The sequence below is a fragment of the Rhinatrema bivittatum genome, chromosome 2 (assembly GCF_901001135.1).
Source record: "Rhinatrema bivittatum chromosome 2, aRhiBiv1.1, whole genome shotgun sequence".
NCBI classification, from domain to species: Eukaryota; Metazoa; Chordata; class Amphibia; order Gymnophiona; family Rhinatrematidae; genus Rhinatrema; species Rhinatrema bivittatum.
This window is the reverse complement of record NC_042616.1, coordinates 24,740,841-24,765,324: the sequence shown is the minus strand read 5'-3', so window position 1 is coordinate 24,765,324 and position 24,484 is coordinate 24,740,841. Positions and strand designations below refer to the sequence as shown.

Below are 24,484 nucleotides of genomic sequence, written 5' to 3'. Positions count from 1 at the left end.
TCCACTCCAAATCTATCAGCTGTTGCGCCGCTTGCAGGAAGGGAAAATGGCGGGCTGTGGGACGAAGACCCTCCAGCAGGGGGTTCTGCGTAGATGCCTCCATAGTGCTGGGGCCTGGAATAGCCAACTCCGTCAGGCACTGAGAGACCAGGTCAGAGAGATCTTCCTTGGGAAAGAACTGCCTCATAGTTCGATATGGCTCTATCCCCAGGGAAGTTCCCCCTCCTCAGGGGGTTCGTACTCGTCCTCCGAGATATCAGGGTCCGCATGAGCCGGACTGCCCGGAGGCTGGTGTTCACGATAAGGGCGAGAAGGCCTGAGGGCAGGGTCAGCCAGGGCAGCAGCAGCGGGTCTAGGCCGGGAAGCCGACTGCATCTGTACAAAGGCGTGGATCCCCTTAAATAAGTCCACCCAGGAAATGGACGCAGTCTCCAGCCGTCGGGGTACCAAGTCCCCCGGGATTCCTGGCTGTTCGAAACGGCCCGCTAGGTCCGGGGTGGCCCCTGGGGAACTGTCGGTAAACCTCAGTTGAGACTGGTCCTGGCCCGAGGCTCCCACTGCCTCCTCACATTGGGCAGAAAGGGAGTCTGGCTCTTCGCTCTGTGTGGCTCTAAGCTGGCACGCTGAGCACAGGCCAAGAGCTTTCATGCCGGAATCAGGAGGTGCCACCTCTAGAGACGCCGGGGCGTTTAAGTGTGCCATGGCGCCGGCGCTAAAGCTGTCAGCAATATGCGCTCAAGAATAATATGAGCCCAAGAACAATATGCGCTCAATAGTATGCGTTCAGCAGTCTGCGCTCAATACTCCACAGTATGCGCTCGATAATATGCGGACAGCAATATGCGCTCAATAATAAACAATATGCGCTCAATAATATGCGTTCAGCAATATACGCTAAATAATAAACAGTATGCGCTCAATAATATGCGTCAGCAATAAACAATATGCGCTTAACATACGCTTAGCAATATATATATATGCTGCGTTGTGCACCTATCTGTGGGCGGTCAATACCTGAACAAGGCAGGCAAAATGGCGACCTCCACGGCAACGCCGCCGATCCTCGTACCTCGGAGACCAAAAGTAAGAGATGTACGCCTTACCTGATCCTCGGCGCTTCCCGGCTGTAACCCGGGCGGTCTCCGGCTGCGGGGGGGAGAGGGGAAATACCTTCACCGCCGCGCTCGAGGAAGTGCACCCGCTGCCTCTAAGCCGCCGAACTCATCTCGCTCGGGGCTAAGTCCACGCCAGGACCGAGGCGCCTCTCAGCCAGGCCCGAGCCCTTCTTGCTCGGGGGCTAGATCCCTGCCACGATTCGGCCACTGGACTGAGGCCTAAAACCTCCGAGGGACCACGGAAATCACCTCGGGAAACTCGACTGGGGGAGGGACCCGAGCATATCACCGCAGGACTGCGGGGCTCGTCGTCTGAGAATTTTGGAAAGTAGAAAGTAGTATTGGAAAACACGCTCAGCGAGCGTGCAGGCTCTCCAAACTACTTTGGAGATGGAAATTACTGAATGGCTTCACTTCCTGTGGGGGTATATGTACCCGTGCTGACGTCAGATCAGTCTCCAACTGCTAGCACGAGCACACTATACCCACTTGTTCTGAGTCCATCTGGCTACACGCCGGGAAAGTAAAGGCTTTCTTACATGTTAGTAGCAATCAGTACGCACGAGCAGAGGGAACAGAAGCATCCCTGTCCCTTCAGCCCTCAATGATATCAGTGCCTCATAAAGTCCTAACTTAGAAGACATCAAATGGAGAAATTACCTACCTGATAATTTCATTTTCCTTAATGTAGACAGATGGACTCAGGACCAATGGGTTATGTGCTCCCCTGCCAGCAGATGGAGACGGAGCCAGGTTTCAAAGCTGATGTCACCCTAGATACACCCTTGCAGTGACCTCAGCCCTTCAGTATTCTCTTCAAAAGCCACTGTGGACATACTACTGAAAAACCTGAATACAATTTAAGAACTTGATTAAGAACGTGATTAAAACTGGTGACCGTAACTGTACTCACCCAAACATAAGCGTTGAATCCCAGCAATATTACAGATGCCCAGATCTAGGGATAGGGTGATGGCTTACCCGTAACCTCTTTGGGATCGAGATTCATGTGCGTATGCTTGGTACTTTTCATGGGCAGCCATGGGCGGGATGCTGAGTCCATCTGTCTACACGAAGGAAAACAAAATTATCACCATTTCTAGTGTGTAGCCAGATGAACTCAGGACCAATGGGATGTACAAAAGCTACTCCTGAACAGGGTGGGAGGCTACCAGTGGTCCAGTTAGCACCACCCTCGCAAAGGCTGTATCTTGGACGTCCAGGCGATAGAACCTGGAGAAGGTGTGGAAGGAGGCCCACGTCACTGTTTGGCAGATGTTGACGAGAGACAGTAGCTTAGCTTCCACCCAGGATACTGCCTGGGCCCTAGTGTAATGAGCTTTAACCTGAAGGGGTAAAGGCTTCCCTGCTGCTACATAAGCTCCCGTGAACACTTCCTTAATCCAGCGAACTATGGTAGCTCGCAAAGCTGCTTCACCTTGTTTCCTTCCACAAACAAGCGGTCCGTCTTGCACAGCGGTTTTGTAAATTCGAGATATTGTACTAACAGCCTACTGACGTTTAAGTGGCGTAGGAGGTGGTAGTCTTCCGAGTCCTTGCGTCCATCTAAGAATGGTAAGGAAATGGACTGGCAGGCTACATTCACCGCACCTCTGAAACAGGAGAGAGCCGCCACCTGGCCTTCAAAGAGTTGAGGGTCAGTCCTTTGTTCAGGCCATCCTGTAAGAATTCCAGAATCATGGGGATCTTTATCGACTGAGGAGAGAGTTCGTGTTCCTTGCACCAGGCCTCAAATATTCTCCAGATCCACATGTACATCAAGGATGTCGATAACTTCCACGCGCAGAGCAAGGTGGCAATTACTGCTGCTGAATATCCACGCTTCGTCAGGCAAGCCCTCTCAAGGGCCAGACTGTAAGACAAAACTGAGTTAAGTCCTCATGAAGGATCGGACCTTGTTGGAGAAGGTCCCTGTGCGGATGGAGGTATAGAGGGTTCTCCACCAGAAGCTTCCACATCTGCATACCACGGGCATTAGGGCCAATCCGGGGCCACCAGAAGGACTAATCCTCTGTGGCGTTTGATCTTGCGAATGATCTTGCCCAGTTGAGGCCACGGAGGGAAGGCGTAAATTAAGTCCTCCTCTGGCCAGGTCTGGACCAGCACATCGATCCCTTGGGAGTGCTGATCTCTTCTGCGACTGAAGAATCAGGGAACCTTCGCGTTGTGGGATGTGGTCAGTAGGTCGATCAATGAGGTATGCTGCGGAATTCCAGAGCGTATCCTTCTCGAATGATGTCCAGAACCCATTTGTCCGACGTGATCTTGACCCCCGCTGAAAGAAGAGGGATAGTCGGCTCCCTATCTCCTTGTCCTAGGATTGGCCGTCCAAACTTCATTGGGAGTTCGGGTCAAACTTGAGCCCGAACAGTTCCTCTTTTTGGTTGATGGCTCCGAAAGGACCGAGACCTTCCTGAAGGTCAAGATGTCTGAAATGGCGAGTTTCTGTAGGGCCAAAAAAGCTGGGAGCCCCTGGTCCGACCCTTCATAGGTGAGGGGTGCTGCAACTTCTTTTTCTTATCTTCCAGTAGCCGTGACCCTGGAGATTCACCCCATTTACTGCCCAACTTTTCTAATTCACTTCCAAATAAGAGGGATCCCTTAAAGGGCAACTTTGTGAGGTTTGCCTTAGAGGTTGCGTCCGTTGACCAATTTCGCAGCCATAGTTGCCTTCTGGCCTCCATCACTGAGGCTACCTCTCTGGCCAAGGACCGCACTAGGTCAGAGCTTGCATCTGCTAGGAATGCTGCAGCAGGCTCCATCGCCTCTCTGGAATGTGTCCCTGAGCTATCTGCCTCTTGGGAGAAGCAGACACGAGCGAGCCACCAGGGCAGAACAGGAAGCGAACTGCAGCTTCATTGCTGTCACGTCAAAGGCTTGTTTAAGGATGGACTCCAGCTGCTTATCGTGTGCATCCTTCAAGGCTGCTCCTCCCTCTACTGGGATAGTTGTTCGCTTCAAAATGGCGTAGACCAGGCTTGTACACTTTCGGGAAATACAGGTGTTGTTTGGCTGCCGGGTCCAGAGGGTATAAGGCCTTCAATGCACGACAACCTTTAGAGCTAGCTCCGGGGCATCCAATTCCAGGTCAATCAACTCCTGGATGGCTTCCAGCATCAGGAAATAGCAAGAAGCTTTCTGTAGAGACACCAGGATGGGTTCTTCTTTGGCTCAGACATAGGATCCGTGCCTGGAACTCCCAGAGTCTTCAGGATCTGGGAGACCAGCCACGGCAATTCATCTCTGTGGAAAAACTGTAACATGGTCCGGTATGGTTCCAAGCCTGGAGGGATTTCCCCATCCTCCAAAGAGCCTGCATCCCTTCGTAGTCCGTGGTGTCTGGGTCCCTGTCAGGGATACCTTTGGTGAGGTGAGGCATGCTAATAGGGCTGGGAGGACGAGTGCGCGCGATTCATTATTTAAATTAGGCCCAGCGGTAAAAACGGGCAAAAGGAGTGGCGACTGTCAGTGGGTTGAGGGCCACCAGCAGCCAATCATCCAGGGGAATACTTGAATCTCCCGGAGTGACCCACTGCTACCGCTAGGCATATGGTAATGCCTAGCGGTAGCAGCCCTCTGGGGGCTGAGGAGAGGCCAAATGGGAGCACCTTGTGCTGAAAATGGCGGCCAGTGGCTGTAAAGCATAGGAACCACCAGAAAATAGGGTGCATCGGTATGTAATCGAAGGTCTAGGATGGGTCGTAACCCTCCTGACTTCATGGGTATGAGGAAGTATTGGGAGTAGAAGCCCTGGTGGAACTGCGCCGCTGTTGCTGAAGTAAGCTGTTGATCTCCAGCTGCAGTTGACTGCAATGCGCTGACAGGTGTTTCTGGGGCACCAGGTGTGGAGTGGAGGGGGTGGAGTGAAAATTGAGGGAGTAGCCCTCCTGTATGATACGTAGAACCCAGAGGTCGGATGTTATGTCCTTCCATGCCTGAAGAAAGTGGGTGAGCCTGCCTCCCACCAGGAGTGGTAGCGATGGGTGCATTTGCCCTAAAAACCTTGGAAGTGTTTAGAGGGTTGGGATCCTGAGGCGGACGAGGTAGCTGGGGAGTGCGCTGGCGTTGCCAAACTCCCTGTTGCTGGGAAGACTGAGGACGAGTTGGAGTTTATTGCAGAGGCTGGAAGGCCGGGTACAGCTTGTACGGTTGTCGCTGGTAATATGGTTTGTGGGATGATGTAAAGTACCGCCTCGAGGAAGCCGTATCTGCAGGAGAAGCCAGGGACATTACTGCTATCTTCTGCTCTTTGAGCTGGGCTATCGTTTCTCTAAATTAATCCCCGAAAAGGTTATCTGGGAGACAAGGCAAGTTGGCGAGCTTCTCATGAACATCCACGCGAGTCGTTGGGGCCGCGATGGCATTGGCCATGGACTTAGTCGAAGTCCCGAACCTCTCATATACTGTTCGCAAGAGATGTCTCAAGCCCTCCTCCAAATTGTGAAATTGCTCCGGGGGTTGATGGTCCGGGGACGCCTCCTGAAGCAAGGGCTTCAACGATTGCAGACACTCATATAAATATTACGTAATGTAAAATTGGTGTTGCTGGATTTTCGCACTGAGCATCCCAGACTGAAAGGCCTTCTTTCCGAAGTCACCTAATACTTCGAATCTTTCCCAGGAGGAGTGTTCGAGTGAAGGCGAAATTTTTAGCCCTCTGCATGGTGGACTCCACGACTACAGAGGCCTGAGGAAGCTGTACTGCAGAGTAGTACGAGGATTGCCTCATACGAAATTTGAGGTCCATCTTTCGAGAGGTTGATGGTCCCGCAAAGGGGGTTTTCCCAGGCCCTGGTCATGACCGCGTCTAGGACTTCATGGGAGGGCAAGGCCATGGGCTCCGCAGGTGACTCAAAAATTTTGAGGATGCCCAGGACGTCTGCTCTTGGGTCAGGGACTTTCCTTGTCTCGACCTTGCGGCATTGCCCCACCTTCTCCAGAAACTTCGAATAAGACAAGTCTTCCGGAGGAGAGACCGGCTCAGGTTGTTCCTCCGCCGGATCAAAGGGGTACCCTGTGGAGGATGCCGGTGACGTGGACGGCTGGGGAAGAAAGATCCCCCGGAGAAGGAATTGGTAGAGGTTGGCCAAGGGAAGGCACTGAGCTGAGGCTGTCTTGCGGTGATGGGGGGGCTTCCAGCGGTGTTTCTGCCAGATGTATCCCTTGCTGCCTGGGACATCACCTGCGAGGCTAAGGGGAAGACAGAGCAAACTCTTCCGAAGGGGTATACGAGTCCGATACCATTTCTCTCAGTTCTGATATTTTGGCAGCCCTCTGCCGCTGCACGCGGGGGGGGGGGGGGCATGCGTCCGCAGTCCCTACAGGCTGCCTGGTTGTGGTCGGGTCCAAGGCATAGGTAACAACACCTTTCCCACAGATTTCCTGTGTTTAACTTCTTTTCTCTTTTTTTTTTACTTCAGAGAAATGTTTCGCTGAGGAGGAGAAGAGCTCCGCGTGCAGTCAGGCGCGCGGAAAAAACCACGAACTGAGGAGGATGGGGAAAGCGGGGGAGGATCCAAGCAGGCAGACTGCACCGAAAGACTCTGTTCTAAGAGAGCAGCGCCACCTAGCTGCCAGGAGGACTCCCAGACAGCATGGCTTATTCATGCTGCTTATCTATGGGAAAATGCTAAATCCTGCCCTGTCTGCACAGCTCTGGTGTGGAGCTGACCCAGGAAAAAAGTGACTTTACTACAACATTACCTGCATTTACTAAAAATGGAGATTATGCAATCCTTACCTACAGAGCTCAGGGTCTCATAATTCTCCTTCACATCCCTGGAAATCTCCTTCTCTCCTTCATCTAAACAACCTCCTTCCTCCTGGGAGAAAGAGACAGCAAGGTCCTCAAACATCACCGGCACCTGAAACATAAACCAGAAACATTCAGACACGTGGAGGGGCTCAGCTGGGTTTAATCTCATAACATTTTATCATGGAAGAGGGGACACCAGGACCCCTCATCGCCAGGAACTGCCAGACTTGTTCCCCTGGACTCAGTTTCGTTTCTGGACCTCGAGGTTTACAAGTCTAATCCCAGAGACCCAGAATACCAATCGTCTCTGCCTGGATAAATCAGTGAATAATAAAACCCCAGATCTAACAGAGCATTATCCAGAACATCAGGAACATCTGATTCTGTCACATCAGGAGGGCTCACTGTGCTCTCAGCCTCCTGGTTTGCTCAGCCCCTAACCTTGGGTCATCTTTGATGCCTCTCCCTCCTCCTGCACATCCAAAACACTGCTAAAGTGAGTCAGTTCCTCCTCTGTAACACTGCTAAAATCTATCCCTTCCTCTCTGAGCCAAAACCCTCCTCCCCTCTCTTATCTCCTCCTGCTTAGACTTCTGTAACTTGCTCTTTGCTGACCTCCCGCTGAATCGTTTTTCTCCCCTGCAATCTCTTCAACATTCAGCTGCATGACTTCTCTTTCTTTAACCTCGCTGTGATCATGTAACCCCTCTTCTCAGGTCGCTACATTGGCTCTCTGTCCACTTCCACCTACAGTTCAAGCTTCTCTCCCTCCCCTACAAATGCACTCACTCTGCAGCTCCTCACTGCCTTTCTTCTCTTCTCTCTCCCTTCCTCGTGAACGCTGTTCCTCTAATCTGTGCCTTTCTCCTCCACCACCTCCTTCCGATTCCCTGCTTTCTGCCTCGCTCTGACGAGTGCCTGGAAGAGACTTCCTGAGTTCTTGGCTCTTGTTCCCTCTCTGGCCATATGTGAATCCAGTTTAAAACTTTGCCTTATTGATGCTGCTTTTAAATCCCAAGTACTTCTCTATAATAAAGAAAACTCTGGAAGACGTGTGTTGTGTATGTTTGCCTTATCTAAATTGTAAGCTCCCTGGAGCAGGGACCGTCTCCTATGTGTGTCTGTGCAGCGCTGTGTATGACTGGTAGTGCTTTAAACATGATCAATAGTAGCAGTAGTGCTAATCCTGTCATACAATTAGATATTTCAATGTCTCTGTGTGCATCGCATCGAGATGATTTTTCAAATTAGGAGACTAACAAAATACAATCAATGAATCAAATAAATAGCAGGGCAGGAAGAGTTTGGGGTCCTGGGGAGGAACCTGGCTCCCATTTCCAGTTATTTCCATGGTTCACATGCAGGATGATTAAGTGATGAATTATATTTAATGTAAAGTTCTGATTTTCTATAGTTTCCCCCTCTGTGACTCCCTGTGTAACTTCATAACCTGCACAAATTTGGTGACAGAGAGAGAGGCTCTCTGGGGGAGGGAGGGACATTTTGGGGGCCTGCTCTAAACCTGTGTGGGTTTCTTTAAATCTCAAAGTGGGTGAGATTTAGTGGCCCATTTAGGGCTGAAGCTTGGGTGTACAGAGCACGCACAAGTCTGCTTTGAATATTATCCGGTGCAGGTGAATCCCAGGGCTGCAGACGCATTTACACTGCTTGTATGTAAATAGTATCCCCGCCCCAGCACACGGCTCTCTCTCACTGTTACACGCACAACCCGAGGGCAATGCTCAAAAGCCCATTTACAGGCACAATCCCGGGTTTTATGCAAGGAAATTCTTCTTGAGATCAGGCCCTAAAAGTGCAAGTGAAAGGTGCCCTATCCCCTAATTGTTTTCTCTGCTGTCCAGGATGTATCAGGAGTACACGGGGACTCAGACTGTAGCACTACTGCTACTTAGCACTTCTATAGTGCTCCTCAACATATGCAATGCTGTACAAAAACAGAAGAGACAGTCCCTGCTCAGGAGAGCTTACAATCTAATCAAAATAAACAGACAGGGCAAAAGGGACTTGGGTAATTTCTTTGATTAAGAAAATAGTTAAAAATGAATGAGGCTGTAAAGGGGAATAATCAGGTCTAAGATTTAACAGCAGCATCAGAAAGGTGGATTTTTAGCCAAAAGATCTTCATTTAAAAATTGGAAGAAGGATCCATCAGAAGAAAAAAAAAGATAAAGCATAAGCATTGGCAAGTTAAATGTAAGACATTGATAAGCCAGGCTCAGAGGGAATTTGAAAACGTAGTTGGCTGTAGAGGCAAAAACTCATAATAAAAACTTTTAAAATATATCCGAAGCAGAAAGCTTGCGAGACAGTTGGTTGGACCGTTAGATGAGCGATGGGTTAACGGGGCACTTAGGGAAGATAAGACATTGTGGAAAGACTAAATTAATTCTTTGCCTCAGTGTTTACTAAAGAGGATGATGGGGAGATACCCATTCCAGAGACTGTTTTCAAGGGTGAGGATTCACATGAACTGAACCAAATTATGGTGAGCCTGGAGGATGTGGTAGGCCAGTTTGACAAAGTGAAGAGAAGTAAATCACCTGGACCGGATGGTGTACACCCCAGAGTTCTGAAAGAACTAAAAAATGAAATTTCAGACCTATTAAACCCAGTTTCAATAACTACCATAACCACATCCTCTAGCAATGAATTCCAGAGCTTAATTATGCATTGAGTAAAAAACAATATTCACTAATTTGTATGAACTACTTGCTAACTTCATGTAGTTCCCCCTAGTCCTTCTATTATCTGAGAGATTAAATAACCGATTTACATTATCCTGTTCACGGCCTTTCTTGATTTTGTAGACCTCTATCATATCCCACTTCAGGCATCTCTTCTCCAAGCTGAACCTTTCCTCAAAAGGGAGCTGTTCCATGCTCTTTATCATTTTGGTCGCCTTTCTCTGCACTTTCTCCAGTGCAACTACATCGTTTTTGAGACATGGTGCCAAGAATTGCACACAGTATTCAAGATGCAATCTCACAATGGAGCGATACAGAGGCAGTATGACAATTTCTGTTTTATTCGCCATTCCCTTCCTAATAACTCCTAACATCCTGTTTGCTTTTTGAAAGCCATTTGGAAGTCCAATCTTCCAGTCTCACAAGGTCCTTCTGCAATTTATCACAATCTGCTTGACATTTAACTAATCTGCATAATTTTGTGACCTCCGCAAATTTTATCACCTCCCTCATCATACCCCTTTCCAGATCATTTATAAAATATATATACCATCCTGTCCAGGCGATTTACTATTCTTCAGTTTGTCAATCTGGCTTACTACATCTTCCAGGGTCACCATAATTTGGTTCTGGAACAGGTATCTCCCCAACAACCTCTTCAATAAACACCGAAGCAAAGAATTAATTTAGTCTTTCTGCGATGGCCTTATCTTCCCTAAGTACCCCTTTTACCCCTCGACCATCTAACAGTCCAATTGACACCCTCACAGGCTGCCTGCTTCGGATATATTTTAAAATGCTTTTATTATGAGTTCTTGCTTCTATGGCCAACTACTTTTCAAATTCTCTCTGAGCCTGTCTTATCAATGTCTTACATTTAACTTGCCAATGCTTATGCTTTTTCTTGTTGTCTTCTGACGGATCCTTCTTCCAATTTTTGAATGAAGATTTTTGGTTAAAATAGCCTCTTTCACCTCACTTTTTAATCTTGTCCACAATCATTTGGCCTTCTTTCCATCTTTCCTAATGTGTGGAATACATCTGGACTGCATGTCTAAAATGGTATTTTTGAACAATGTCTATGCTGGTTGCACACTCTTAACCTTTGTAGCTGCACATTTTTAAACTATTTTTCTCATTTTATCAAAGTTTCCCTTTTGAAAGCTTAGTGCTAGAGATCCCATGGTTATGGGTTAATGGGACTGGGAGGATGGCAGTGCTGTCCAGAGTAATACAGGAAGAGGGGACGTGGGTTTGGTGGGAAAGATGAGGAGCTCTGTCTGGGCCATGTTGAGTTTAAGGTGGTGGAGGGACATCCAGGCAGCAATGTCAGACAAGAAGCTGAGAATTGGGACTGGATTCCTGGTGTAGAGGGGTAAATCTGGGAATCATCAGCATAAAGATGGAATGGAAAACCAGGAAAGAATGGTCGGGGATGGGTGAATAAAACCTGACGGTAAGTAAAACATGAAATACTTGTATAAAAATGGGAAAAAGAGCAACATCTGGAGAGCTCGGTGCCCTAACGCTCACAGTATGGGAAATTCAGTCCTGGATCAGGAGGCAGCCATGGAAGACACGAGGAGGGAGTTAGTGACGTGAGGAATGCTCTAGGGTCTGGCAGCTAAGATTTAATTATTAAGAAAATGCAGAGTTATGTATTTAGGATGCAAAAACCCAAGGGAGAGGTAAAGTATCAGGGGGTGAAATTCTTCTAAGCACAAAAGAAGAGCAGGATCTGGGGGTGATTGTACCTGATGACATTAAAGTGGCCAAATAGGTGGATAAGGCAATAGCAAAAGCCAGAAAGATGCACAGGGACAGGAACTGTCAGCAGAGAAAGGGAGGTGATATTGCCCCTGTATAGATCCCTGGTGAGACCTCACTTGGATTCCTGTGTACAATTCTGGAGATCGCATCTTCAAAGGATATAAACAGGATGGAGTTGATCCAGAGGGAGGCGGCTACAATGGTCAGTGGTCGTCATTCTCAAGTATATAGGGATAGACTTAAAGATCTAAACATGAATGGAGAGAGTGGTGGATGCCTGGAATACCCTTCCGGAGGAAGTGGTGAAGTCCAAAACTGTGAAGGACTTCAAAGGGGCGTGGGATAAACACTGTGGATCCATCAGGTCTAGGGGACGCGTATAAAGAGGAGGCAGCAAAACACTGCACGGAGCGGCAGTAGCCACAGAGGCATTCACGGAGCGGGATGCCAGTGGCCAGTGGTTGGTGTTCCACCTTCACGGAGCAGAAGGATGGAGGGCTGCTATCTCCAAATTAAAAAAAGAAAAAAAAAAACCAGGGATGGGTTCATGGGCTATAGGTATTACCAATTATTAGGCTTATTCAATTACCAATTATTAGGCTTTTCAATATTTGGTGATAGTTAATGTGACTTTCAAGGCATACTTCACTTTCAATGCATATCCAGCATAGCTCTCTGCTTCAACGGCAGAGAGCTATGCTGCCGCTCACCCAACTAATCAAACTTAGTATTTCACTTGGAAGCAGCTCCATCACTGCTCTCTACATTAATGGTGGGGGTGAAAGGGAAATAGAACCTAAGGTTACTAAGAGCCAAGAGAAACAGATAAGTATGAGAAAAAAGAAGTGTGAGGCTTGCTGGGCAGACTGGATGGACCGATTGGTCTTCTTCTGCCTTCTTTCTATGTTTCTATGAATACCCTAGAGGAAAGGTGAGACAGGGGAGATATGAGAGAGGCATTTAAATACCTGCAAGGTTTCCATACACAGGAGGTGAGCCTCTTTCAAAGGAAAGGAGACTCCAGAACAAGGGGTCATGGGATGAGGGTGAAAGGGGGCAGACTCAGGAATAAACCTAGGAAATATTTCTTTACAGAGAGGGTGGTGGATGCATGGAACAGCCTCCCAGTGGAAGTGATGGAGGGAAAAACATGATCTTAATTCAAGAAATCATGGAATAAGCACACGGGATCTCTGAGGGAGTGATGGGAATTGTAAAGCTAAGTTATTTGGGTGGATGGGCAGACTAGAGAGTCCTATCGGTCCTTTTCTGCCTCATATTTCTATGAGATCAGAGCACCAAGGGAATTAGTATAGAGAGAGAAGAGAAGCGGGCCTAGGACAGAGCCCCGAGGTAACCAAGTGATAGAGGGATGGCAGGCGAGGAGGATCCACCAGAAGACATTAAACGTGCAATGAGAGAGGTAAGAAGAGAACCAAGACAGGAGGGAGACCTGAAATCCCAGGGAGGACAGAGCATCAAGGAGGAGATTGTGATCAACAGAGTCAGAGCAGGAGACAGATCAAGGAGGATAAGGACTGAGGGAAGGCCTTTGGGTTTAGCCATGAACAGGTCCTTGGAGACACTGGCAGGAGCTGTTTCTGGGGAATGTAAAGGACAAAAACCAGACTGGAGTGGACTGGGAATGGCTTGAGATGAAAGAATCAAGGTAGAGGCAATGAACAGCAAGTTCAAGTAGTTTGGAAGTGAAAGGGAGGTGGGAGGAGGAAGCCGGGACGATATTTGGCAGGACAGGTAAGGAGCAGTGAGGGTTTCTGAGGAGTGGGGAGATCACAGCGCGTTTCAAAGCAGCAGGAACAGTAACAGTGGAAAGTGAGAGATGGAGGATGGGACAGATACAGCTCAGGAGCTGGCGGCAATGGGGTTAGAGGAGCAAGTACTGCAGGGGTAGCTAACTCTGGTCCCCAAGAGCCACAAACAGGCCAGGTTTTCAGGATATCCACCATGAATATGCATGAGATAGATCTGCATACAATGGATGCAGTGCATACAAATCTATCCCATGCCTATTCCTGGTGGATATCCTGAAAACCAGGCCCGTTTGTGGCTCTCGGGGACTGGAATTGGCCGCCCCTGAAGCAGTGAGTTTGGAGGAGGAGAGAAGATGGGCAGCCCCCGTCACTGTGACTTCAGTAAAGGAATAGAGGGTGGCGGGGGAAGGGAGGGGGTAGAGGTGACCTGGCTGGGAACTCAAGACTAAAAATGACCAAGGTTTAGAAAATCAGTTTTTTTGGTTCAACTTCTTATTCCTCAATTTGTGGATCAGCAACAAAAGACAGAAAACCTTTATAAATTTAATTTTCATTAGAAAAGAAATTTGGTTAATTGGAGGAAGAGATTCCTTGGATATTTACAAAGCCTCCCCCAAATAATTATTAATCTCTTGGGAAATTTGATAATTCTAAAATATTTTTCCTTTGGCAACATTTTCTAACTTCTTAATGTTCCTACAGAGTGAAACACGATTTGAACGGATGTTGAAGAGTTTGAGAGTAAACATCCCACCTTGTTCTCCAGCGCCTGCAGCCGCTTAGCATGAGCGGAGATTTCCTTCTCCTGGGTCCCTGAGCGCAGCTCCAGCGAGGAGATTTCCCCTTGAATCCTTTCCAACTTGCTGCTCATTGTCGCTTCCAGCCGCACCAGAACCATCCACAGAGAGCCCAAAGTCCTGGGCTGCAGGGGATCCAGAGCCAGCCCTGCCCCCTCCTCTGACCCCGGGGGCTCTGCCAGAAGCTGCACTGAGGAGGGATCTGGCTCTGGAGAAGGCAGAACTCCCAGTGCCGTCTTCATATCCTTCCTGTCCTGCTCCAGGCGAGGCGTCTGAGCTACAGACTGGGACCGCTGTACCCTCGCAGGTCTGGATCCCATCACTGAAGTCTCAGAGCCAACAAAGCCATCCATCGGTCCAACAGGAACATCCATAAGATACGGGCGAGATTTTCCCTTTCTATTCGATGTAGTCAGCATCAGAGCGAGGTCGGGCTGAGGACGAGAGAAAGAGAGAATCTGGAGAGTTAACTCCTTCCTGTACCGGGCACTCTGGGAAGTAACACAAAACCCTGCAGAAAACACTCTCAGCACCTTTGTATCAAACCCATCACATTTAAACAGCACTAACTCCCAAAACTCACACAGCAACAATCTAATCTATGAAACGGTAACACTGGAACATAAGAACATAAGACCTGCCATACTGGGTCAGAGAAAAGGTCCATCGAGCCCAGTATCCTGTTTCCAACAGCAGCCAAGCCAGGTCACAAGTACCTGGCAGCATCCCAAGGATTAGACAGAGTCCATGCTGCTTATCCCAAGAATAAGCAGGGGATTTCTGCAACTCTCCCTTAATAGTGGTTAATGGCCTTTTCCTCCAGGAACTTGTCCAAACCTTTTTTAAATGCAGCTACACTAATAGCTTTCACCACATCCTCTGGCAATTAATTCCAGAGCTTAATTATGCGTTGAGTAAAAAAATATTTTCTCTTAGTAGCTTAAAATTTATTACCCAGTAACTTCATTGTGTGTCCCCTGGTCAAAAGAGTAAACAACTGATTAAGGTTTACTCGTTCCATTCCACTCATTATTTTATAGACCTCCATCATATCTCTCCTCAGCCGTCTCTTCTCCAAGCTGAAGAGTCCTAACCTCTTTAGCCTTTCTTCATAAGAGAATTGTTCCATCCCCTTTATTATTTTCATCACCCTACTCTGTACCTTTTCTAATTCTGCTATCACTTTTTTGGGACGTGCACAAATTACTCAAGATGAGGTCACACCATGGAGCGATAGAGAGGCATTATGATATTCTCTGTTTTATTCTCCATTCCTTTCCTAATAATCACGAGCATTCTATTTGCTTTCTTGGCTGCTGCTGCACACTGAGCAGAAGATTTCAATGTATTATCAACAATAACTCCTAGATTCCTTTCCTCACTGGTGACTCCTAATGTGGAACCTTAAATTATGGAGCTGTAATCAGGCCTAAGCGCATCACTTTGCACTTGTCCACATTAATGTTGAGATTACTTACCTGATAATCTCCTTTTCCTTAGTGTATGCAGATGGACTCAGAACAAGTGGGTATAGTGTGCTCGTGCTAGCAGTTGGAGATGGATCTGATGTCAGCACAGGTACATATACCCCCACAGGAAGTGAAGCAACTCAGTAATCTTCCTTGCAAAAGCTGTTATGGATATATGTGTACTGACCGATCAATGAATTAGTGAAACAGGATTCCCCTGACCGATTGATAGTAGCTGGAGACCGCCAGCGTTCCCAACCGGAAGACGTCGACACCTGGTAGAGTGGACGCTCTCGTGTAAGAAATGACATGCCTTACCTTGAACTGGTGAAACCCATGTATACTGGCAGCCAGGCGGGATGGTGAGTCCATCTGTCTACACTAAGGAAAATGAGATTATCAGGTAAGTAATCTCAACATTTCCTAGCGTGTAGCAGATGGACTCAGAACAAGTGGGATGTACAAAAGCTACTCCCGAACTGGGCGGGAGGCTGCCTGAGGACCGCGTAGTACCGCCCTCGCAAATGCTGTGTCCTCCCTGGCCTGGACATCCAGACGGTAAAATCTGGAAAAGGTATGGAGGGAGGACCATGTCGCCGCCTTACATATCTCCACGGGCGACAGCATCCTAGATTCTGCCCAAGAGGCCGCCTGCGCTCTGGTAGAATGAGCCTTGACCTGCAGAGGCGGTGACTTCCCGAACTCTACGTAGGCCACTCCGATAAATTCTTTAATCCAGCTATACTGTTAAAATTCAGTTTCCTTGTAAATAGTTTCTCATGAAAGAAAATGAACGTTATGTTTTTTTTATTCCTGAGCAGTTAAGGGAGTTTATCGAGGCCAGGAAAATTAACATCTTAACCTAATTGATTAAAAATGGATGTGTTGTTACGAGCAGTTTGTTAATTATGATATAATTTTCTTATTTTGTTCCTTAAAAGTTTTCCGGATCTACAAATAGTATTCTGCTAGGAGCGGGACTTAATATATTGAATAATGTAAAAGAATTATAAAAATATTTTGTACACCAGGGCTTATATAATTTTCAAAAGTTACCCTAAGAGGGTTTTACTTTGTTTAATAATGAAGGTGGCAAAATAAGTATGCTTGTGTTTATTATTGGAACCGCAATATTTCTTTATAAGCAAAATTGTTTTGTTTATGCATTAAAATGAATAAATAAAGAATTAAAAAAAAAACTTCTTTAATCCAGCAGGCGATGGTGGGCCGAGAGGCCGCTTCCCCTTGCTTCTTCCCACTGTGAAGGACGAACAGATGGTCCGTCTTTCGTACTGCTTCTGTCATTTCCAGGTATCTGGGCAGCAATCTGCCGATGTCCTTTTTGCTTTGGTTATGATTTTTTTTTTAAGTATAATTATTGATGAGTGGCTAATTAAAATTTCTATTTGTTCTTTAAATTATTAGTAAATACATTAGGGTTGCATAGTATGCTTTTAGGAGTAAGACAAGCTGATGAATGACATTTTTGAGTACAGTACATATCTGACACAGTTTGCAGCCCATTATTTAGCACTTGGGGAAACTACTATTAATTAAGTTGCTAGCAATGGTAACATGGAATAGACTTAGTTTTTGGGTACTTGCCAGGTTCTTATGGCCTGGATTGGCCACTGTTGGAAACAGGATACAGGGCTGACTCAGTATGGCATGTTCTTATATTCTTAAGTCTCATTTTAGGCCGTGATCATCTAAAGGTCCAATTGACTCCCTTGCACGCTGTTTACCTCAAATATGTATTTTCACTCAGCACAGAAACCATGGAAACTGTTGTCAGAGAACATGGTTAAGGCAACTACCATAGAGGGGTCCAAAACAGGATTATACAAGTTCCTGAAGGAAAAGTCCATAACCAGTGTGGGGATCTAGCAGTGCTGTCAGCCTGAATGTGCTTTTTCTAATCCCTACTCTGTGTAGTAGGAGTAGCCTAGTGGTTAGAGCATAGAGCCAAGAACCATGGAAACCAGCGTTTAAATATTGCTGCCACTCCTTGTGGCCTTAGGCAAGTCACTTTATGTAAGTCCTCCACAGATAGGGAAATACCTACAATACCAAAATGTAATCCGCTTTGAAGTGCCAAAAAGCAGAATATAAATAAAAAATAAGCTACAGAAGAAGAGTCAAGAGATGTAGCAGAAGGTTGCATAGAGGACAAATAAGAAAATTATTCCTTACCTGCTAATTTTCGTTCCTGTAGTACCATGGATCAGTCCAGACAGTGGGTCATGTCCCCAATCCAGCAGATGGAGTCAGCCAAAGCTTTGAGGGGGCGTCACCAGGAGTGCTACTACCCCCTCTGCAGGAGTTCAGTATCGAGAATATCCAAGCCCGAGTAAAACAAGAACCCCAACATTGGATCAAGTTTAATAAACGGCAAAAAATCAGCCGAAGAACGTAGACAACAAAACCGTACCCTTCCCACCAACGGGTGGGGGGACGAAAGGTCAGCGTGTCAACCCCAACACAGAACTGTGAAAAGAACAGAGACCTGAGTAATCGTGAGAGACAGCAAGACTACCGTCCCGTATGAGAAAAATGGAGTCGAGCAGGAATAGGACCCAAAATGCGGTGGGCGTCTGGACTGATCCATGGTACTACAGGAACGAAAATTAGCAGGTAAGGAATAATTTTCTTTTCCCTGTACGTACCTGGATCAGTCCAGACAGTGGGATGTACCCAAGCGTCCCTAAACCGGGTGGGGACCTGCGAGACCCGCTCGTAGAACCTGCTCACCAAAGTGTCCAAAGACCGAGGAAGCGAGGTGAAGACGATAGTGTCTGGAGAACGTGTGTAACGATTTCCAGGTAGCTGCCCTACAGATTTCTTGAGAGGAGACCGAGCGGGTCTCCGCCCAAGAGGCCGCCTGAGAGCGTGTAGAATGCGCGACAATACCTGGCGGGGGAGTCCGTCCCACCCCAATGTAGGAAGCGGCAATGCCCGCCTTCAACCATCTGGCAATGGTCGTCTTCGAGGCCTGAGCTCCCTTCCGAGGACCGGACCAGAGGACGAAGAGATGGTCAGAAGTCCGGAAGTCATTCGTAGCCTCCAGATAGAGGTGCAGGGTGCGCTTGACGTCCAGAAGCCGGAGAGACCTCGGTTCCGAAGAGGAGAAGGAAGGAAGCTCCACCGTCTGATTCACATGGAAGGCGGACACCACCTTCGGGAGAAAAGAGGGAACAGTGCGAATCGAAACCCCGGAGTCCGAGAACCGGAGGTAGGGTTCCCTGCACGACAGGGCCTGCAGCTCCGAGATGCGCCGAGCGGAGCAGATAGCCACCAGAAACACCGTCTTTAGAGTGAGATCCTTGAGCGTCGCATTCCGCAGTGGTTCAAACGGAGGTCCCGACATGGCCCGTAGCACTAGGTTGAGACTCCAGGAGGGACAAGGATTCCGCACCGGAGGCCGCATGTGTTTGACCCCTTTGAGAAAACGGAGAACATCCGGGTGCTGTAGCCGGGAACCCCCGTCCCGCAAGAGCGAGCCAAGGGCGGCCACCTGAACCCGGAGAGAGTTGTATGCAAGACCCTTGTCCACCCCTGCCTGCAGGAACTGAAGAATCTGAGGAACCGAAGCCTCAGCGGGACTCGTGTCCAGTCCGGCACACCACAGCTCGAACACCTTCCAGACTCGCACATAGGCTACCGACGTCGAAGTCTTCCGAGAACGCAGCAGTGTTGAGACTACCGCCTCCTGGTAGCCCCGGCGCCGGAGGCGGCGCCTCTCAAAAGCCAGGCCGCAAGACAGAAGAGTTCTGCCTGGTCGAAAGATACCGGGCCTTGGTGAAGGAGGCGGGGGAGATGTCCTAGACGGATGGGTCCGTCGATCACCAGTTGAATCAGGTCCGCAAACCAAGGTCGTCTTGGCCACTCCGGGGCGACGAAGATCACCGGTCCCTGGTGGACCTCTACGCGGCGGATTAGTCTTCCCACCAGTGGCCACGGCGGGAACGCGTAAAGGAGCAGGTTGGTCGGCCACGGGAGTACGAGAGCGTCCACGCCCTCCGCTCCCCGCTCTCTCCGGCGGCTGAAGAACCGGGGAGCCTTGGCGTTTCGTGCGGACGCCATGAGGTCGAGGTGGGGGGATCCCCACCGCCGAACGAGCAGCTGCATCGCCTCATCGGAGAGGGACCATTCCCCGGGGTCCAGAAACTGACGGCTGAGGTAATCGGCCTGTATGTTGTCCACGCCCGCGATGTGCGAGGCCGCCAGGCGGGCCAGATGCCGTTCCGCCCACTGCATCAGCATCTCTGTTTCGAGTGCGACCTGCGGACTGCGGGTGCCGCCCTGCCGGTTGATATAGGCCACCGTCGTCGCATTGTCCGATAAGATCCTTACCTCCCGGTTCTGGAGGAGAGGTAGGAAGTGTTGGAGCGCCAGTCTGACCGCTCTGGTCTCCAGTAGATTGATGGACCACTTTGATTCCTCCGCGGACCACGTCCCTTGCGTGGCGCTGCGGTCGCAGACCGCTCCCCAGCCTACAAGACTGGCGTCGGTGGTTACCACGACCCAATTTGGAAGATCGAGAGACACGCCGCGGGCCAAATTCTCCGGATTCGTCCACCAGGTCAGACTGTTCCTGGCAAACAACGGTAGTGGAAGGAGCACCTGGTAGTCCTGCGAAAGCGGCTTCCAGCGGGATAGCAGCGCCCTCTGTAGAGGCCTGAGGTGCGCAAATGCCCAAGGGACCATATCGATGGTGGAACCCATCACCCCTAGGAGCTGCAGGTAGTCCCAGGAGGTGGGAACCGATAACGCAGAAAACCGTTGTATGTGTTCCCGCAGAGCTTGCGCCTTGTCCTGGCGTAGAAAGACCGCGCCCAGACGGGTGTCGAAGGTCGCCCCCAGGAAATCCAAGCGCTGCGAGGGCACCAGGGAGCTCTTGGAAAAATTCACCACCCATCCGAGGGACTGCAGAAACTCTATGACTCTGGCCACCGCCTCCTGTCCATGCCGAAAAGACTTCGCTCGGATGAGCCAATCGTCCAAGTAAGGGTGAACTAGGATCCCCTCCTTCCGCAAGGCAGCCGCTACCACCACCATGATCTTGGTGAAAGTGCGCGGAGCCGTTGCCAGTCCGAACGGGAGAGCCACAAACTGGAAATGTTGACCCAGGATCTTGAACCGTAGCAGACAATGATGCTCCCGGCGAATGGGGATGTGGAGGTAGGCCTCCGTCAGGTCCAAGGAGGCCAGGAATTCCCCCCGATGCACCGCCGCGATCACGGACCGCAGCGTTTCCATGCGGAACCGAACCACCCGAAGTGATTTGTTGACTTCTTTCAAGTCTAGAATGGGCCGGTAGGAACCGTCCTTCTTCGGCACCACGAAGTAGATGGAATAATGGCCCGAGCCCACCTCTCCGAAGGGCACGGGCGCAATGGCGCCTATCTCCCAAAGTCTGTCCAGGGTCAACTGCACCGCCTGTCGCTTGGTGTCCGAGCCGCAAGGGGAGAAGATGAAGCGTCCCTTTGGAGCGCGGACAAACTCCAACGCGTAGCCTTGCCCGATGGTATCCAAGACCCACTGATCCGAGGTGATTCGCGCCCACTCCTCGTAGAAGAACGCCAGTCGCCCTCCGATCCTGGGGACGGCGGAGTGGGCGAGCTGAACATCATTGCGAGGACTTGGGCGGGGGTTGACCAGCTGCGGTGGCGGGACGCGCGGGGCGGCGCCCGCGAAAGGAGCGAGACCAGGGCTGAGACCTGGAGGCAGAGGGCCTGGTTGACGGCGGTCTGTAGTTCCGGAAGCGCCGTTGTGCCCTGGCTCTGGTCCGCGAGGACGGAAAAGTCCTGGTGGAACGATACCTGTCCTCCGGCAGGCGATGGACCGCATTTTCCCCCAGCGACTTGATGATCTGATCCAAATCCTCCCCGAACAGGAACTTGCCTCTAAAGGGCAGGGAGCCCAGGCTCGACTTGGAGGATGTGTCCGCCGCCCAGTTGCGGAGCCATAGAAGGCGCCGTGCCGCTACCACCGAGGCCATAGAGCGGGCGAGGACCCGACACAGGTCATAGGAGGCATCAGCCCCATATGCAACCGCCGCTTCCAGTCTATCCGCCTGGGCGGCCTCCCCAGCCGGTAGGACCTGAGAGGTGAGCAGTTGTTGAACCCAGAGCAGGCTGGCCCGCTGAACCAGCGAGCTACACATCACCGCCCGCAATCCTACTGCGGAGACCTCGAAGACCCGCTTGAGGAAGACTTCCAACTTGCGATCTTGTGCGTCTCGTAAGGCCGCGCCCCCTGTCACTGGGATGGTTGTCCTCTTCGTGACAGCTGTCACCGCGGAGTCCACTTTGGGAACTTTGATGAGATCGAGAAAATCGTCCGGCAGAGGGTAGAGCCTCTCCATGGTCCGGCTGCCCTTGAAGGAAGCTTCCGGGGCATCCCACTCCCCGGTGAGAAGCTGGAGGAAAGAATCATGAATGGGAAAAGCCCGAGCCCTCGGCCTCCGGGCTGCCAAGACCGGATCCCCCTTCCTCGAGGAAGTGACCACCGCGGGCGCTACGGGCGCGGGAGGCTCCGGTGGTGGATCGAGGTCCAACTCCTTAATAACCTGTGGTAGGAGGTCCTCCAACTCTTCCTTCTGGAACAGCCGTAGTGTGTGCGGATCATCGCCTTCTGGAGTGGTGTCCCCTGGACCCGAGTCTGTCGGATCCGATCCAGGGGAAACGGGTCCTGTGCCCGCAGTCCCCGCGCTCCCCGGGAGCCTGGCGCGAGCGGGAGGGAGGGGGGCCCCCACACCCGCCGGAGCGGGGGGGGCCGGGGGAGACAGAGGGGCCCCCGCAGGTAGGGAGGGCCGCGGAATCTTGAGTGGAGGAGGTCCCGAGGGAGGCTCAAGGCTCTGTAGATATGCGGTGTGCAGCAACAGTATAAACTCTGGGGAAAACCCCTGTCTACCGGAGGGGGGCTCCGGGGGGGGGGCCCCCGGTGGGACCGTCTCCGGGTCTGATTCCGGGAGTAAATGTGGCGGGGACTCCCCCGCATCCCCGGTCCCAAACGCCGTCTGTTCCCCTTCAGGTGGTGCTGAGTGTAAAATGGCCGCCGTTCCCGCCAGGAATGGGGGAGGGGCCGGCCCCCGCCGCCCGGGCAGACCTGCTAAACGGGGGAAATCGATGAGGGGGCGCGAGGTGCCCTCCCCCCCGGGGAGACACCTCGCACAGATGCCCTCCCTCGAGATCCGCGAGCCCAGCTCGCCGCAAGCAGAGCAGCGCTCTGGCCGCGGCATCGGGGCTGAGCAGGAAAAGCAACGCCGGCAGAATAAACCACCCGGCAGAGCCTCGGGGGGGGCCGAGAACGGGAGCGCCGCTGCGGGAGGGGGCCCGGACGGCCTGCACAACCCGAAATGAAAAACAACGGCACCGCGGGGGGGCCTCCTGGCCGCACGACCCGCCGACGACGCTCTCCCTGCCTGCCTCTGCAGCCCACGAGGAGCCGCGAAAATGGCCGCGGGCAAGGGAGAGAAACGCGGAGGGGCCGGTCCTAGAGGCCTCCGCGAGCCCCTCCGTCGAAAATCAGCTGCAAGCAAGGGAAAAAAGCAAACAAAACAACACTCACTTACCCCGCTCGCAGGAGAGAAGAAGAAGAGAGAGCAAGACAGACACCGAGGGAAGCCACGCCTCCCAATTAGCCCTCTAACTTTTTTTTTTTTTTTTTTTTAATTAAAACAAACTTGATCCAAAGAGAAGAAGTAGGCAGAGAGAAAGACAAATCAGAGAAGAAATACAAGAACTGCCTGAGGTAATCGGGAGCAACCCGGATTCACTACTCGCATCTGCTGGAGTCAGAAGATACTGGACTCCTGCAGAGGGGGTAGTAGCACTCCTGGTGACGCCCCCTCAAAGCTTTGGCTGACTCCATCTGCTGGATTGGGGACATGACCCACTGTCTGGACTGATCCAGGTACGTACAGGGAACTCAGGTTTCTGTATGCAAGTAAAATTGTCAGCTTTGACAGGAGCCTCTGGTGCACTAACTCCCCTCTACTCTCTTTACGGGGTTGTGCTTAGCCCCCCCCCCCCACTCAGCTCCTATTCAAGCCACATGGCCTGGTGGGGATTTTTGACCCCCTAAAGTCCTAACTTTTTAATGTTCAAGTTTTGAAAGCCAAATTATTGGGAATACTAAGGGCAGCAATCAGAGCAGCTCATGAGGGGGAGCTGAATGCAGGGAGGGGAGGCTGCTGAGATTCCGAATCAGAGACCTGAGCCCGCTTTGCTTTCCCTCCCCTGCTCCCTGTGCAGAGCCCCCTGCCTGGAGCTCCTCCCCCTCAGCGCTGCTGCTTCTGCTAGAAAATGTCACAGGGACACCGGGAAGAGAACAGGCTGGAAAGGCACCGCTTACCCTCCGGGGCTGAGCTTCACTGCAATCGCTTATTTCCGGTTAAGAAAAGTAAATTAATTGCTTAGGAGCACGGGGGAGAGGGCGTGCAAGATCTTTCCCTCCGCCTGACCTCGTGCAACTTTCTCGTCTGCAGGCTGCACCCACCGCCCCTTTCTATCGAGCTGCTCTTCCTGCCACCTCTGATTGGCTACTCCTGCTCGTGAATCATCATTCTGCGACTGCCGGCGGGGCTGCTGCTCCCTGTGCGTCATCACTCTACGACTGTTAGTGGGAGTGCTTCTTCCCGTGCGTCATCACTCTGCGACTGTTAGTGGGAGTGCTTCTTCCCGTGCGTCATCACTCTGCGACTTTTAGTGGGAGTGCTGCGGGAAAGATAAAAGGAACTAAAAGTAAAGGGGCTGCGGCAATAATCTGAGCGTTAAAAAACTGTGCATTGATTTCCAATGCTTAAAAAAATTTAACCTAACCCCTTACATCAAGATAAGAATATGCTAACCGGTAATTAAAAACACCGAACTCACATTTTAAGGCAGAGTGGGAGAGCAGCAGGCCGAGGAGGGGGAAGAAGAGGGAGGCACCATCGAGATGGGTGAGGAGAGGCGGTGGGCCAGGCCGGGGCCCTGCAGTGGGACGGACGCATTCAGGCGAGAGCGACGGAGGATTCTCGGGTTTGGGCTGGAGCTGTGCTGCTCCTGATCGCGGTCACGGCAGGGATGTTCCTT

The 24,484-nt window shown here is 50.7% G+C and overlaps 1 protein-coding gene across 2 annotated transcripts in view; it reads right to left on the bottom strand.

Annotated features, from left to right (window-relative positions):
* LOC115083692 (oocyte zinc finger protein XlCOF6-like) overlaps window positions 1-23,899 on the bottom strand; it is a 31,011-nt gene extending 7,112 nt beyond the window's left edge. The window contains exons 1-3 of one of the 2 annotated variants that reach the window (XM_029587652.1): window positions 23,763-23,899; window positions 13,893-14,369; window positions 6,877-7,000 (exon numbers count right to left, since the gene is read on the bottom strand). In XM_029587652.1, the coding sequence (XP_029443512.1) occupies window positions 6,877-7,000; window positions 13,893-14,354 (586 nt within the window). In that variant the 5' untranslated portion in view covers window positions 14,355-14,369; window positions 23,763-23,899. The remainder of the gene's footprint in view (window positions 1-6,876; window positions 7,001-13,892; window positions 14,370-23,762) is intronic. The other variant, XM_029587653.1, reaches the window with a different exon arrangement.
* Between the last annotated feature and the right edge of the window lie 585 nt (window positions 23,900-24,484).